Source organism: Dipodomys spectabilis, unplaced genomic scaffold, assembly GCF_019054845.1.
Source record: "Dipodomys spectabilis isolate Male_0828 unplaced genomic scaffold, ASM1905484v1 ptg000001l, whole genome shotgun sequence".
NCBI classification, from domain to species: domain Eukaryota; kingdom Metazoa; phylum Chordata; class Mammalia; order Rodentia; family Heteromyidae; genus Dipodomys; species Dipodomys spectabilis.
In genome coordinates this window covers 1,977,140-1,994,259 of record NW_024870678.1, presented here as the reverse complement: position 1 = coordinate 1,994,259, position 17,120 = coordinate 1,977,140, and the positions used below count along the sequence as shown (strand labels likewise).

The 17,120-nt window shown below is 44.8% G+C and overlaps 1 protein-coding gene across 1 annotated transcript in view; it reads right to left on the bottom strand.

The window, feature by feature from the left end:
* The window catches only part of LOC122118395 (sine oculis binding protein homolog), a 174,082-nt gene that overhangs the window by 18,176 nt on the left and 138,786 nt on the right, over positions 1-17,120 (bottom strand). The window contains exon 6 of the mRNA XM_042692372.1: positions 1,161-3,107. Within this exon, the coding sequence (XP_042548306.1) occupies positions 1,164-3,107 (1,944 nt within the window). The 3' untranslated portion in view covers positions 1,161-1,163. The remainder of the gene's footprint in view (positions 1-1,160; positions 3,108-17,120) is intronic.

Below are 17,120 nucleotides of genomic sequence, written 5' to 3'. Positions count from 1 at the left end.
CCACCCTAATTCTCCTTTGCTCCCACCCTGGAAGGAGCAGAGTACAAGTTAAATGCTAACTAAATGCTCATTTCTCCTCTTCTTCTCCATCTACAATTGACAAACAACTGAATTTTGGCTGTTCACTTGCCCACTTGGGTAGAAGAGAGTTCACTCTCGGGGACCCAGTACTGAACACAGGTTCCCCTATTTGTCAACTCTGACCTGGGCAAAATCTCTAAGATACATCTTTCTCCTTGGTAATATGTGTTCCCATGCCTGTTCCATATGGTTGGCAAGAGAGGGCAAATGAAGCCACATCTGGCTACAGAGGCATACACTCGCGTTTCCCATTGCCCCCTATCCCTCCCCCCACCAATGCTGAAGCTTCTGACTCACTCCCAATAGTTGGATTCCCCCCCCCCCCCCGCCCTTTTCAGGTGCACTCTCTTAACTGCTTCTCTCCTTCAGTTTCCACGTGTTTGCAGTGAGCATCGCAGCAGTTGAGTCCCCCGAGTCCCCCCAGCCCCACCCCCCAAAGGGGAGAAGGCAAAGATGGCCAGTGAAGCCTGGAGCCTGCCTACGGTTTAGAGCAGAGCTGACAGAAGAGACACTGCGCTCATGAGCTAAGCGCCAAAGATGGCTGTAGCACCTTGCCAGGCTACAGTGGCTTTGTGACCTGGGTTCAGTTGGCATCTGATGGTTATCAATAAAATTTGGCAAGTTAGGACAGTCTTGTCAATAAGGCTACCCGCTGCAGGCGGGCTCCAGCGCATGGATCCCCTGGGCCTTCCTCCACTGCCTGGTAACCTCACGACTGAACGGCTAGATTTCCCAAATGACCTCGCCTTCCTTCCCACATCCTCCTACTCCCCAGCAGGGTCAATCACAGAGATGTGACCCTAATCATAAAATAAGAGGCATGGAAGACAAAACGTTTCAATTAAGGTTCAGGCGTCCAGGAGCTTTGTCTTCAGGTGAGCTCTTAATGAGCTGTAAAAAAAAAAAAAAAAACGTGAACGTGGATGGTCACACAAGTGTACGGTAAAACACATAAGGGTGTTTTTGTGTTTTCAAATCGTATTCACACCACTCTGGGATCTCGTATTCACACATCTCTGCCTGGAAAGAAGCAAGGCAAGGTGCCCCGGCGGGAGCAGTGCCCCGGCGGACATACAAACCTTTTACTTATTCTGATTTCTAATTCGGAGGCACCTCCTTTTGAGCGGCGGCTCCAGGTCCTCGGGCCCGGTGCTGAGCATGGGCGAGGAGATGATGCACGGCGCCAGGCCAGTCTTCTCCGCGGGTTTTGGCACTGGCTGGATCACGCAGCCGGTCTTGGGCAGCATGCGCAGGGCGTAGGCGTGGTCCTCGTCCGCGGGGTTATTCAGGTTCGGGTCCGATTTGTCGCCCCCCGCCAGGGCCTCCTCCCCGATCAGCTTCTTGGCCGCCTCCCCGTCCAGGTGGCAGTTGGACGCACAGTTGTTCTCCTTGACCGACTCCAGCTCGCTCACGGCCGGCTCCTCGGGCGACAGCAGCTTCCTGGGCGGCCCGGGCGGCGGCGGCGGGGGCGGCGGCGGCTGCTCGGGCGGCGGCTCCGCGCCCTTGGCGCCCTCGGCCGCGGCGCTGCGCGTGCCGTTCACGATGACGTTGCAGGCCGCGGCGGCCTCGGGGCCCGCGGGAGCGCCCGGGCCCGGGTCGCCGGCGGCGGGCGGGCTGCAGTGGCCGTCCCTGCAGCCGCCGCAGGTCCTGCGCTCCGCCGCGCCCGGCTCGCGCTCCGCCTTGACGTGCGCGTGCAGCGCGCGGTGGATCACGTTGTGCAGCCGGGCCCGGTGGCCCACCGTCAGGTCGATGACCCCGTCCTGTGGGCCCTGCAGCACGCCCGGGAAGCCGGGCTGGCCGCCCGCGCCCGGGGGGCTGCCTCCACGCCGGGTCAGGTCCACCACCTCGCTCCGGCCGGGCTCCGCGGGCGCCAGGCTCAGGGCCTGGCCCGAGCAGCCGGGCGGCGAGTCCGAGGACTTGGACGAGCCCTGCTTGGAGTCCCGGGGGGACAAGGAGCGTCCTCCGGGCTTGCCTCCGGCCGCAGAGGAGTCGCCCGGGGCGCTCGGAATGAAGCTCTCCCCGTTGCTGGAGAATCCGTTGGGGGGCTTGGAATCATTGACGTGGGGGATGGGGATGGGGATGGGGATGGGCACGGGCAGGGGCACGATCACCGGGTACGGCACGAGCAGGGTGGGGGGCGGCACCAGGGGCGCGAGCGACGGCAGCCCGAAATTCATCATCTGGGGCACGGGCATCGGGCCATTTGGCATCATGCTTACCGGCGGGAAGGGAAGACTCGGCAAGGGGGCGCCCGGGGGCGGCGGGGGCAGCAGGCCCGGAGGGTTCCCAGGCATGGTGGGCGTGCTTGGGGGGTGGATGTGGGGCGATAGCATGGGTCGGTGCATAGGACTGGAAGTGGGGCCCAGGTTCCTGGGGCCGCCGGGTGGGGGCCCAATGCCAGGAAGCATGGGGTTGGACAGTGGGCTGTTGGGGTTGGAGGCGTGGTGCGGTGGCCCGCGGATGAAGGGCGGGCGGATCTGCTGCATGATCTGCTGCTCCATGAAGATGGGCAGCGGCACCGGGCCGCGGTTGGTCATCACCATAGGAGGGCTGCGAGGAGGGACGCCCAGGGGAGGTCCGATGCTAGCAGGCGGCTGCACAGAGACAGGAGGGAGGTTCGGAGTCTCGCTGATGGGGATAGACTTGGGCACCGGCGTGGGGATTTTAGTGACAGAGCAGTTGGCTGTGTCAGATGGAGAGACGGTGGTGGACGTGGATGGGCCAGGGCCTTGGCTTTGGACAGCGGCAGCCACCGGGGAGGGAGCCTTCCTCCGAGCATCAGTTAGCGGGATATTCCAAGAGTCTGGAGTGAGCAGCTGCACCCCGGTGCCTTCTGCTTTATTTTCCATGGGCGGGTGTAATGTGCTGCACAGCCCAGCTGGAAGATTGGCCTGTGTCTCTTTGTAGAAAATGTCCATTTTGTATTGGTTGAGACATTTTGCACTGCAGAACTGAAGCCTTCTTTCCCCGTCCCCAAAATCCAGGTATTCTTTTGTGTGTCTTATGTGCTTACACCAGTCACATACCTACAACACAAGCAATTAAAAAAAAAACACAACAGGTGAGATAAGCGATTTCCCTGGGTAGATGGGAGTTTCAGGTTTCACATCAATGTTGGTTCACACTTTATCATAATTTCTCAAATAGGCTGAAGTGTTTCCTTCTGAAAGGTAAAAGTCTGAGATGTCTGTGAAATGACGGGCTTTATAAATACTAACTTCAGAATTGCAATCATCACAATCTCTTTTTTCAAGAAATTGAATTGTTCCTTTTAAAACATGCCTTAAAGAGAGCTCTGATTTAAAAGAAAAACAAAAACAAAAGGAGTGTATATAGTAGTGCAAATTCCTGCCCCCACAGTTAGAGGCTCACTGTAAACACAAATCTGAACAGTTTGGGAGGAACGGTTTCTCCAGAAAGTTCAATGGGCATGGCACATAACCCCTTAAAATTCTCCTCAGGCAAAATCCCTCCACACTGCTGTGTCCAATAATGCAGTTGGAAGGGGTGTGCTGTGTTAACCAATAACACAGAGCACTGAACACCATTATGTCTGGCTTCCAAGGAGAAACTTGGATTTGGTCATGAAGTCTGTGTGAGGTTTAGCTATTCCAACCTGTGATGTTGCAGCAAACTAGAATTATTTTTTGAGCTGTTTGCCCACTCTTTCTCAGTAGTCAGAATTTTTGGTGACATTTCTTGGCAGGCAGTCTTATTTAACAACTTTTCAAACACCAGAGAACATTTTCCAAAAGTTGTTATGGTTTTTTTCTCCCTTCTTCATATCTATTGCTGGCAAAAGAAAGACATCACCAAATTTACTTTAAAGTTGGGCTGCAGAACTAATTAAAGACTGAGAGCTTTTCCCAATTGGAAATCACTAGACATCAAAGTTCAAAAAATAGTCATTCTCGGTTTCAGAACCCATTACTTTGGAGAAATTATTGTGATTTCATTAACACATTAATTTTGCAACACCATCAGCTCTCACAGATGGTGAAGACATGATCTACAATTCAAATATGACTCTTGTTTGCACAAATGTCTTTCCTTCATATGGCATTTTAAACAAGAATTAATATGAGTAATCTTGCCATCGCTATAAACAGATAAACAGATGTCAAAATTTTCAATAGCTCTTTCAGTGTCTTCTTTTGACAGAATTTTACACACACAATGTTTTTTGCTTTTTCTTTTTTATTTTTGTCATTTTCTTAGTATTCAAATCATATACCACTAGAGGAAGAATTGAGAAATACAGTGCAATCATGAATTTCTAAAACTCCATTTCTTTCCCAGTAAATCAGTGGTTCCAATATTGTTCTAAATGGGACCCCATTTTTAAAGAGAATGTCTGTTCTGTTGGTGGTGTTGGTGTTGTTGTTGTGTGTGTTTAACTATCATAAAGTGGTATAATTAAAAGATGATAAATTTTAATAATGATTGGTCATATAAACAACATAAAAACAACATATGCTGGGCATTTGATTACTCATCTCATTTAACTCTCAGCTTTCCTTGACTGTAAACAGGGTGGCGTTCTAGTTTGGGAATGTGGGCCAATATTCTCATGGCAGATGTGGGTCTCTGTGTAAACTTTTTCTCACTTAAAAAAATTCTAACTGATATTTACAGGTAATAAACTTCACAATGTGAGATTTAATAAGATGTACTTACTGACACCCATTAGTTTTCTGTTTGGTCTCGTACAAAGTTGCCCTTTCAAAATACTTCTTAAAAGCTTTGAGGAGAGTGATGATTAGAAAATTATTCTTTCAACTTAGTTATCAATGCTGTTGCAGTCGCTAATGTGGTGAAACAAATTGATGAAGCCATGCACCTGTGCCTCACACCTGTCATCCTAGCTACTCTGGAGGCTAAGATCTGAGGATTCATGGTTCAAAACCAGCCCAGAAGGAAAGTCTTATCCCCAATTAACTACCAAAAATAGCTGGAAGTTGAGGTATGGCTCAAGTGGTAGAGTGCTAGACTTGAGTATGAAAGGTCAGAAACTGGGTCCAAACCCTGAGTTCAAGCCCCAGGATGAACATATACACACCAAAAAGTGAATAGGTTCAATGCTCATATCTGCCTATTGTTCACTACACTCTTTTGAGTTCCTTCTGAATTGCCTATGTGGTCTATCACACCTTAAATTTCTCATCTAGGTGAAGTAAACTAGTAGTGTGCTATTTTATTAAAGTTAACAGTAATGATGTGGCATTTGAATTCCATTGTGAAATAAAACCACATACTTTTATTTCAATATTAGGTATCTGTAGAAAGGCTAACATATAAATATCCAAGCTTAAAGTAAGGGATAAAATATATCTGCTTTACTCATAGATTAGAAAAAATCATCAATAAACTAATTAAAATAAGATGCCAAATTTTCTGGCATATTTCTTTTGGATCTTATTCTTCAACCATAAGGGGGAAGAGTTTTCTGAGATCATTAATTGGCTTTTAAATTGCCAAATTGAATATTTTTGCCTCCAGAGGATTCCTATTTCCTGAAGCTAAATAAATATTTTCATGTGGAGTGAAAATAATAATAATGTAAATATAACTTAAACATTCTCCCTTCCTTCCCTTCATTTTCAATAATTTATTGGCAGATAAGGAATGCTCATAGATCTATCCCAATTATGAAATGAGAATTCTTCAGCAAATACTATCTATTTCCACGTAAAAGAATAGCAGGTGTTAAAGTTAAAATAAACCTCTATTTTCCTATTAACGCAAAAGCCTAATGTTGGTACTTGATTTTCTGTAGCACCCCAAATGACATGGTAGCATACCACCTCATCTTATTGCATTTCAGTTCACAAGATGGCCTGAAAATACAGCCAAGCAATCTTCCTGATGAAGCAAAAACTTATTAGAAGGGGGAAAAAACTGTTGCTTAAGAAATAATGAATCAAGTCTGTCATACAGTACTCATCATTTAAGATGAGGTCAATGAATTTATGGCACAAATGGCTATATCATGTGAGGCAATAAAACACAGTATCATCATTCATTCTCCATCTAACTAATGACACACTTCTTATAATTAAAGATTTCATCATAAGAGCCTGAGTTGATTACTTAAGATGTGATAATTGGGCAAAAACATACACTATCTCCATCTCTTTCTTTAATAAAACAACACTTGCATAATGGTGGTTTTCTAGATTGTAGTATGGGGGGGGGTGTCTCTTTTTCTACTGTTAGCTTTACATTTTATTTATTTATTTAATTTTCACTTTCAGAGGCATCTTCCCCTCCCCCCTCTTATTATGGCAAGAAACACCAAATTTCCTCTAGATATTTTCAAAAGCAAAGATGGAGTACAGAGCTTAGCTTCCTGGTCCCTGCAATGTTTTGTTTCTGTTGGAATCTGGCCTTTTTTGGTTCCCCTCCTCTCCCTAACAGGTCCCAGATTGGACAGAGGCTGCTGTTGTTTAACGATGCCAATCTGGAGCCCAAGCAATCAGCCAATGCAATGCCACTGAGCAGGACAGCTGAAATGCTTCGTATCACAAATACATAATGTATCGCCAAGAAGACAAAAAGATCACAGAGGAGATAAACAAATGTGTGCTCCATTCAACCCTAAAACAGTGGTCCTCCAAAAAGATTAAATTTACCTTCCTGGGATGTGTCCAATTTTAAACAACAGGATGAACATTTCCTTTAGTCCATTTAGAGTATTTATATTTTAGTGGCTGGCTGCCAGAGTAGTACTTATAAGCTCAGTGGCCTGATGGATTCACTCCTTTCCTGTGAAATAAATGTGTGGCAACCTACACCACTAAGCTGCTCAAAAGCCACTGCCTCAGCAGAAATATCACTCGTCTTGATACCAGCAAACTCAAAGGCAGGACTTCTGGTTCCTATAACTCTTTCCATCTTGTATTTCCCCTGGAAAGAAAGCAAGCTATTCATACTGGCAACTGAACCTTCATTTTTATAAAAACGTCCGAAGTCAAAGCCAAAGTATGCCATGAGGTTACCCACATGGACACAATACGTATATACATTCTGCCTTGGCTTAAGAGAAGATTCGGGTAACTGGTGGTGGGGGGGGGCGGGGAGGAGGGGAAGGGTTTCTAATTAACACATTAATCAGCTGTCAGCTGTGGGAGTAAAGTTCATCCTTTAATGGAACCTACTGCTGCCTTCTGAGTGGTAATCTGGCACCAGGCAATATTTAATTAAGAAAGTCTATTGTAGAATCCTTTCTTCTCTGGACAAAGACTTTCCCAGCAGTGGAACAGTAAAAAGATATTAGCACCTCCTTGAATGCCATCAGCAATTTGAAAAACAAAAGAAAACATCTTCCTAAGCTTTGACTTTCCACTAATACAACGGCCAGGCAACAGCTCAGGAGCTGTAGCTCCTTAAATGCAATCGTATTTTGTCAGGAGGGCGATGGGAAGGTTAAATGTGGCATTGATCTTGTAGTCCGAGCCAACTCAGAGAATCATGAGCTATTGGAGAATGGTGTGAGGAAGGATTGAGATATAGAGGTGAGGGTGCCTAGGGTTTTAAAGGATTAGAAGTCTGCCCTATCTGTGCAGTCACCTCACAGCAGGAATTGAGGATCCTATAGAATGACCACACTTGAGCACCTGCTCCCAGACTCCTCTGGAGTGCCAGGGTCCTAGTGTCTAATGTTCCTTTAGATCCTGACACTGCCTTTAGGAGCGTCCTAGTTCAGTGTACCTGAGTGACAAAATAGGCTATGGATATCCAATGGGGTTTGGAATCTGGAATCGCTGGTGTTAAGTCTGGGCTTCACTACAACCTTATGAATAGCTCAGCTTCAGTCTTTGCATCTGTAAAATGGAGCTAATAGTAACATTGGGAGCCATGCATAAGACGAAGTGTGTTCTTCCAGGTTATCTTTTTAATCCCCAGCCTGTCCCCTTCATGGTTGTTAAAACCACACGTTTGTGGGGAAGAGGCTGCTCTGTCAGTGTGAGGAGGGAAAAGAAGACTGCTTTCTTATGAGCCTCTGTGTCTTTCAGAGAAAAACAGGATGCTTCTTTCTGGACAAACTCATGCTATGTCTCACAGACACCAGGTCTCTGTTTCTCAGGAGCCTCGGCCCCTGAGGTCACAGGAGAGCTGTCTGCAATGAAAAAGAAGCCAGCTGATAGTTCCATGTACTGTCCCCACTTCCCATTATCCAGGGAAGCCTCTGCTCAGAGCCTGCGGAGCCCTCTTCTTTCCCATTGCTCATCACTCTCTAACTCAGAAGAAGCTTCACAAGCAGTGTGGCTGCCTGGAGATGAGTGTTAGAACCATTATGCTCAACTTCTGTTTGAATAGTGGAAGCCATGGAAGCCATAAACTGTACTATTCATGTTTTATTAAGAAACAGAGCTGATGGATGGCCTGCTTGACTCATTCCATAGCAGAACTGTCTTCCAAAAGAGGGGCTAGATAGAGCCAAGGAATCAGAGGTCTTTCAGATAGATGACCCCACCCTGCCATGGTAGAAGGTATATGTAAGGAAGGGCCTCCAAAACCAGAGGTGGGGGTGGTGATGCCCACAAATCCAAGTTTTCTTGCAACCCTGGAACTATGACTGAAGGAATGGAAAAAATGACCTGGACATAAACATGTGAAGCCATACAGAAACCAGGAGAGACTCCTAGAAACGGCAAGGGATTTTTCTTCAGAAAACCAAACTTGTGAAGTTTGCCTGTAAAATAAGAAATTGTCCATGGGTTTAGATTCCAACATGATAATACTTGCTCATGGTTTTGTTTTGTTTCTTGAAAGGCTCTTTTTTTTTTTTTTTGAAGTGTTCTTGCTCTCTTCTCTCCCTCTTCCCTTTCTTCCTTCCCTCCCTTTTTTACCCTTCCCTCTCTCTTTAAATAAAAGTTGGAACTCAAGAAGAAGTCAAAAGAGCATCTTCGTTAGAACAGAAAACCTCATTAGGAAACTGCCCTGTAGAAGCCTTACACAATGATTCAAGTTCTACTTATCTTGTAATTTTCAGGGGGATTTCACAAGGTCTAGCCAGGTCACTGGAGTAGATCCTTCTCTAAAACAGAGTGAAAATGGGCCTGGTTCACAGGATCTCAGTGAGTTTTAACCAGTGGATCCTGACTGACCCAAGGCTCTGATTCAACAGCCAGAGCAGGATGAATATTCAGTGACCGCTGGGCTATCCTGACAGCCACACAGCACGAATCTGAAGAAGGTGGCTTTCCTTTGGCTCTGAGGTCTGTTGCCTATTCGTGTGCCATCATTACAGAATGTCTGCAGAAGTACAACTTATATCTCTACAATAGCAATCAAATACCAGAAAGACCTGTCTGCCTGGTGCCAAATGTCTGCCTTTCTGGTACCCAGTTCTGTGGCTCTGAGAGGACCAGAAAATGGCTGAAGAGAGCATGGTGCCATGAGAGTCAGCCCTGATAGGAACCTGAGGACGTCTTCATCTTCTCTACCCTCCAGAGACATAAGACCTACTATGACCTCAGGTGCTCAGCTACACAATGAATCCATCAGTAGTGACAGAACAGAGGAGGAAGAAAGGAAATCAGCAAGTGACTACAGATACAGAAAGCATGGTACATAGAAGCAGCGGGTTGCATTGTGTTCCATCTGCTCAGTAAGACATAGCATGAACTTTTATCTAGGGCTCACTGTGCATCAGGCATTGGGGGACAGAACTGGTAAGATGTGGTCCCTCGCCCTAAGGCAGTGTAGGATCTTCTGCAGGCAACAGAAGGGGTAGTGAAAGATTTTTGGTTTTAGTTAGTCATCTCTGTTTCCAGCTGAAATGTAAGAAGAAAGAGTGTGTCTATTTGTAATGCTTTTGTTTGGTTTATGCCAGTCCTGGGGCTTGAACTCAGGGTCTGGGTGCTGTCTCTGAGCTTTCTTGCTCAAGGATAGAGCTCTATCACTTGAGCCATAGCACCACTTCCATTTTTTGTTTTTGTTTTTGTTTTGCTTTGTTTTTGTTGGTTGGTTTTTGTTTTGGTTTGGATTTTTTTTTTTTTTTGGTGTGGTTAATTGGAAATAAGAGTCTTACAAACTTTAGAGGCTGGCTTTCTATTGTGATTCTCAGATCTCAAGCTCCTGAGTAGTTAGGATTACAGGTGTGAGCTACAAGTGCCCAGCTTTGTAATGCTTTTATGTGTTTCTAAATAAGTACTGAGATGTGTTGGTGCAGGTACTGGGCTGAAGGACCATTTGAAATATCTGCCCTCCAAGTGTTCAAATACAGTGACTTACTGCAAGTAGAAGAAATTGGCACATTGCTCTCTCCCTGTAACTCTGTTCCTCCAGAAACAGATACACACTAAGATCAAAGTTGAACTAACAGTTTTCTTTCTTTTTGGTGATACTTGGTTTCAAATCAGGGCTTCATGCTTGCTTGGCTTGCTTGCTTGATTGCTACTTTATCACTTGAGCCACACCTCCACCTATGCTTTTTGCTGGTTATTTTGGAGATGTAGTATCAGGGACTTTTTTGTCCAGGCTATCTTTGCACTATAATCCTCCAAATCTCAGACATGTAGGTAGGATTACTGGTGTGAGCCACCAGCTCCCAGCTTAAACTATCCATTGTCAGTTTTATGTTTTTGTTTTCAACTGAAAGTTACTCTTACTATTTTACTCACAACATCAAAATTTCTTTGCTTTTCTAATACTATCTTTGGAAACTCTTTTTCAAATAGCATATCTGACTGTTTTCAGATGAATATTTACCTCGCTTACATGAATTTGCTTGGATTAATTTGCTTACATTAACTCTCTTTGTTTTCCAAATGAAAACAAATAGACTTTTTGAAATATATCTTTGGTCTCATTTCTGTTTTTCTCTTTTTATTATATAAATGTATAGTTGCATTAGAAGTTTCATTATTTGTGATTATAGGAGCCCTTCTTAGCCTGGAAAAGCTGTAGATTGGGGCTCTGGATATCCTTGTGTATAAAGGAGATCTGATGTGCTGGATGTAAAGTGTGCACCTGGGACCAGTGGTAGTGTTTGCTGGGTGCATATGTGGTAGGACGAGGCACTGAGTGTAGCCAGGGTCTCACCCAAAACCAAGTGAAGTGTGTACTGGGTGCCTGGCTTTTGTCTGTGGTCGCCGCATTCCTTCCTACATGCACACTTTTTTTTTTTTTTAAGAAAATGGTAGCTTTAGCTCCACAACATCATTAATCATACATCAATAGCTGGACTGTTTGAAGTGAGTGCTGCTAGGATGGATGATATCTGAAGCAATCTTTTTCCTGAGGTGTTATATGAACCTGCTTCCCGGCCTCCTCACCACTGGCTTTACCATGGCAATGGCAGCACCACTGGAACACATGAGACAGAGCTGCAGGTGGCCTGGGTCACAGGCACGGCCTGGAAGAATTAATACCCTTTAGCGAACTTGCACTGTATCACTATTGTAGCCCACTATCCAAAGTACAGGGGCTGCTCTTGGTCTCATCTCATTCACTCATCAGCTCTACACAGATGGCTTAGAATCTGCCAGGCCTCTAAGGGTTTTACTCACATTGCTTCATTCAATCCTCTTTAATGGTTTCTTACACATCGTGTTGCTCTATACTCTGCCACAGACCAAACCTACCTATGGATGCCCCACTTCTGGTGCCCATATCTGCCCATCTTCATAGTTCTCCACAATAAACTGCTGAAAGTCATGGTTCTTATTATAATGCCTCCTGCCAGCCCCAATTTGATGTGATGCTAGCACTATATAAGCACCAGCAACCATGCTCATTCAGCATGCTACATGAATTACCTCACTTAATCTCTACCTTATGTTAATACCTGGGTTCTAGACAGGTTAAACAACTTGCTCCAGGTAACAGATGGCAGATCCAGATTCTCAGTGCTTCTGCTTCAAATTCCACTTCATCCACTGTAAAGATTGTTCTTGCTTTTCTGTTTTGTTCCTGCATTTCCCATGAAAACTACAGGATTAATACAGTTGACTAATGTTTGACAAAAAAAATGCTCAGAAAAGTTCCTGGATCATAGAATATTTACAACTTGAAGGAACTTCACAGGTTGAACCTAATCTATCTTCTACAAGCCTGTTTTCCTCTACACACAGGTCACTTACTAGGTGGCACCCAACCTCCCCCAAACAGGGACATCCATCTATTGCCAGCCCCACAGCCAATGCCTGACTCACACCACTGGTCTTTCTCTTCTGCACAGATCTTCCAGTTGAGATAGTATTTCAGAGTTCTTTGCTGCATGAGACCAACTGTTTTGTTGTAGAACAATGCTGATTATGATGCAGTTTAACTATTCTACTGCCTTGTCACTTCTACCTACTGATGCAGTTCTGTTCTCCAGGGTCTCCAAGCATAGATCCAACTCCTGTTCCAAACTTTGGCCTCTCCATACCTTTTTTTTAAAAGCCATTATGTCTCCTCTCACTTGTTACCTGTAAACATCCCAGTTTTTGCCCTCAAGTCTCTGGACACTTAGTTCCCAGAACCTCCTGTCCTTTCTATCCTATCTTGTGGACATGACATTGAGAGTAACTGCCATTTTATTTTATTTTTTGGGGGTCCGGTCGTGGGGCCTGAACTCTGGGCCTGGGCGCTGTCCCTCAGCTCTTCAGCTCAAGGCTAGCGCTCTACCACTTGGGCCACAGCGCCACTTCCGGCTTTTTTTCTTTTTGCTTATGTGGTGCTGAGGAATCGAACCCAGGGCCTTATGCATGCAAGGCAAGCGCTCTACCACTGAGCCACCTTCCAGCCCCGAGTAACTGCTTTTTGCCTAGGCATATATTTCACCTGGTAATATTCCACACCAGCACCACCAATCACCATCTCTGCTTTAAAAAAATTAGTCTCATAATGGGGACTGAACATAGGGCCTTATATATGCTAGCGAGTGCTCTTTTTTGAGTTACAGTCCCAGTTAGTCATAATGCCCATTTAAAGAGAGGAGACTAGCACAAGGTCCATCAGGATTGCCTTCTCCCTAATGTAGAACATTAGACCCTTGTAAATGCCACCCAAGCAGGCCATGTGTTTTTTTAGCCATCGCTTCTCACTGTTATAATCACTGATTGGCAATTGTTACATGCCAAAGTGTGAAGATTTCATTTGCTTTATCTTTCTTCATAGTTCACTTGAAAGTGAGAAAATAAAGGTTCCAAATAAATCATGTAGTTTCTCTAAGTTCATACATCCTAAAAAGAATGGAGCCAAGACTCAGATCTGGAACTTCTACCTCGCTTTAGAATTTTGCTAAATCTACTTTTCCAAATTCCAGGAAATGTGGCCGATCATCCCCCGCATTTGTGTCTCTCTGCCGCTGTGTATTCCAAGACCACTTCTCTCCATCTGCTTATCAAGTAGCAGGACCCTAGATCAAGCAGAATTGTGGTCCAAGTAGGATTCCTCCCAAGTTGCTTCTCTCTCTTCTTACAAGTTTCCAGAATTTTCAACTGGTCTGCATGCTTGATTTATAACTTTCCAGTGCTAGGAATCACACCTAGGTTGTTGCTAGCCTGTAATATTAGCCACTTAGGAGATGGAGGTCAATAGTATCACAAAAGTTCATGAAACCCTATTTTTTAAAAACAAAGCTGGGTATGACAGCATGCCTGTCATCCCAGCTATGCAGGAAGGGTAGGTGGGAAAACTTCAGTCCAGGCTGGTCAGGGCATAAACATGAAACTCTGCTTAAGGTTTCTTGATGAGGGCCTTGTCTCTCAATTCATTTTTCCCAATTTTCAATAACTGCCTCAGACTTTCATCCTATACTTTGGAAGCTGTATGGTCTAGTGAGGCAAGCAGTGAGGCGGGGCTCAGAAGCCCCACATCCTGCCCACCCTGAAACTTTGGGTTCTGCTTTTATGACCTTGGGCCCCCTCCCTACCTTCAAAGTCTGCTGTGAGGATCTAACAAACAGTGCCAATAGGAATGCTCCAAAAGATATAAAGTGCCATATAAATATAGGCTCCCAATTTAATAAGCATAAATGTACAGTAATAACACTTCATAGATTAAAAAAAATCCAGGGTCAACTGGTTTGCCTCATACTGTTATTCATTATGCTGCTATAAAATCTGTTACAAAAGAAAAAGAAAAATCCACTAGAATGAATTTTCCTATGATGTGTACTTCAAAGTAAAAAGTATGCCACAAAATACAACCCAGAAACCCAAATCAGCAAAACATTTAACCCTTCCCCCCACCCATTCTCCACTGTGTTTCCAATGGCTGCAGTGTTTGACAGCAACATAATTGCAGTAATGAGGAGGTTTTTCTGGCCAGACTATGGTCTTCAGTTCACTGTGGATGTTTTAGCCCTAGGCTCAGCTTCAGGCCAGCACTAGTCACTGGGGCTAGAGTCACCAATGAAATCCCTTATGCTCAGCCACACACAAATGTGACATTTATGGCATCTGGTGCACTATGCTGCAAGTTCATAATGCTTACACACCTGGGGAGAAAGAATACCCTGTGTTGTCCATTGTCTTCCTATTCTAGCTAATTAGAAACTGTGTTCTAGTGACTGCTTAGTAATCCAGGAGGGCTGGGCTGGACTGCTTTGGCTCTCTTTGGATCTACATGTTGATTCCTTTTCTCTGAGAAGTGCCTTGGCTGTTTGTAGACTATTGGTTTGCTTGCCTGTCTTTAACCTTTGTCTTAGGAATTTAGCCATTCTGTGCTGTTGAATTCTAAATCCTAAATTTTCAAACAGCCATTTTGCCTGGCTGTAAACTAACATGTCCCGAATGCTAGGGTTCTACACTGTACATCTTATGCATCTCTAGCTTCATCAGCAAATCCTGAGACCAGCCCAACCTAATCTCACCCAGGCTGAATGCCTGAACGGCTGAGTGGTGTGAAACAAGACAACCTGGAATACAGACACATGCTTGTATTATTTACACAAACCTTTTAGAGCTGCCTTTTTCGAAAGCCTTCAAGTAACTCAATAGTCACTATCATAACATTATTCACCAGGAGTCCATAAAGAGACTGGCCACCAGATCAAGAAAATGTGTGTGTGTGTGTGTGTGTGTGTTTGTGTGTGTGTGTTTGTGTGTGTGCGTGTGTGTGTGTGCGCGCGCGTGTGCGTGCGCGCTGGTAATGGGGCCTTGAACTCAGGGCTTCATGCTCTTGCTTGGATTTTTTTTTTCTCTAGGCTGGCATTATATCATTTGAGCTACACCTCTACTACCAGCTTTTTGGTGGTTAACTTAAGAGTCTCACAGACTTTTCTGCCTGGGCTGTCTTCAAACTGAAATCTTCAGATCTCAGCTTCTTGAGTAGCTAGGATTACAGTTGTAAGCCATAAGCACCAGCTCAGATAATATATCTTGTTTTATAGAAAATTGAATTAGGCTAGCAACAGTGATATATTGTCAGTATTTGGGTAAAAGCCTCTATCTCCTAACCTTTATTATGCCAATTCTATCATTTGTTGGTCTGTTCTGAAGAAGGAAATTAAATGCAGAAGTTGACCCACCTAAACTCTTGGCTTCTGGGTCAAGAAACTAGTGACAAGGCTGCCTAGTCCTGTGCACTGAGTAAGAGACACAAAAAAGTAGTACTTGGGAAATAACCTAAAAAGGTGACACTGGGACTTTCTTTTAGTGTTTATATCTACAAAGTGAAGTAAAAGGAAGGAATGGTTCTACAATGTCATATCAAGTTTGACATGCCTTTGATACAGACTGATGTGTGCAAAAGTAGGAGGAACAGGAAAGGAAAGACAGAAGGGGAGGCAAAGAATGGCATATTGATTCTCTTTGTGTCAGTTCAGAACCCATTAAACACTAACTGTTGGTTAGGTGCCAGTGGCTCATGTTTATTATCTGAGTTACTTGGAAGGCTGAGATCTGAAAATTGTGGTTCAAAGCCAGCCTGGGCAGGAAAGTTCAAGAGACTTTTATCTGCAATAAAACAAACAAACAACAACAACAAACAGAAAAGCTGAAAGTGGAGCCCTGGTTCAGGGACTTGAGCCAAAGAAGCTCAGGGATAACACTCAGGCTCTGAGTTCAAGCCCCAGGACAGGCACCAAACAAATAAAACAAAACTGATTGTCTACTCCAGCCACAGCCTATGACCCAATGACCTCCTTGGCCATAGCCAACTGGACATAAGACACTAATGTAGGCTCTGCCTAAGAGACAGAGAAACTCAGTGAATCAACTAGAATTTCCTCTTTGGGAAGTTTGAATCAAAGTAATATATCAGCCTAAGTAGTGGTAGAGATAGTTGCCATGGGCACAAGGCCGGAGGACCACAAAGGAAAGACAGAAACCATAGGCCAGCAGAGATCATAAGTCAGAATGGTCAGAAGGAGCAGGAAGAAGCTGGAATCAAAGCCTGTGCTAAATCAAAAAGCAGCAATGCCCACTCCTTAGGGCTTGGTTACTAGCACTGTGGTACTTTCACTGCTAAAACAACAGCCTGAGATCCATGAGGAAGTAGCAATGGCTATTCCCATCTTCCTGGTTCCCTTTAGCCTTTTTTTTAGCCATTTAACAAAGTAGATTATGGACACAATATATCTTGATCAATGTCATCCCTTTCAACGTAATGCCAAGCCTCTATAACTTTAGGAAGAGTAAAAGTCCAACCCAACTTGCCATACTTTCCCAGTTTTAATCCTGCCAAGTGTCACTTTTTAATTAAAGGCAAGGAAAATCTAGGAAGGGGCAGTGATTTCAAAGGCCTATAATAATTCTACAATGCTTCCTCCTTGTAGCACATTAACCTGTGCCCTGCTATTAGTACCCAGGACAGACTCAGGCAGGCCCTGTGGCAACTCAGACACAACAGTTGAGAAGCCATGTCTTCTGAAAGTTCAGAAGCAAAAGAGTGACACCAGGCCTTGCCTTTGCGGATGCCAGCACTACCGTTTCTGAGGATCTCTGCAGCAAAATGTGGATGCTTCATGGAGTCCTTTCTTGTGGTTAAACTCACTGTACCTGCCCTATCCTCTACAACTGCTCCCATCTCAACTTTCTACTGTATAAAGGGTTTGCCGAGAAACACTCCTTCCCACAATGATCTGCCTCCTGGGAAGGATG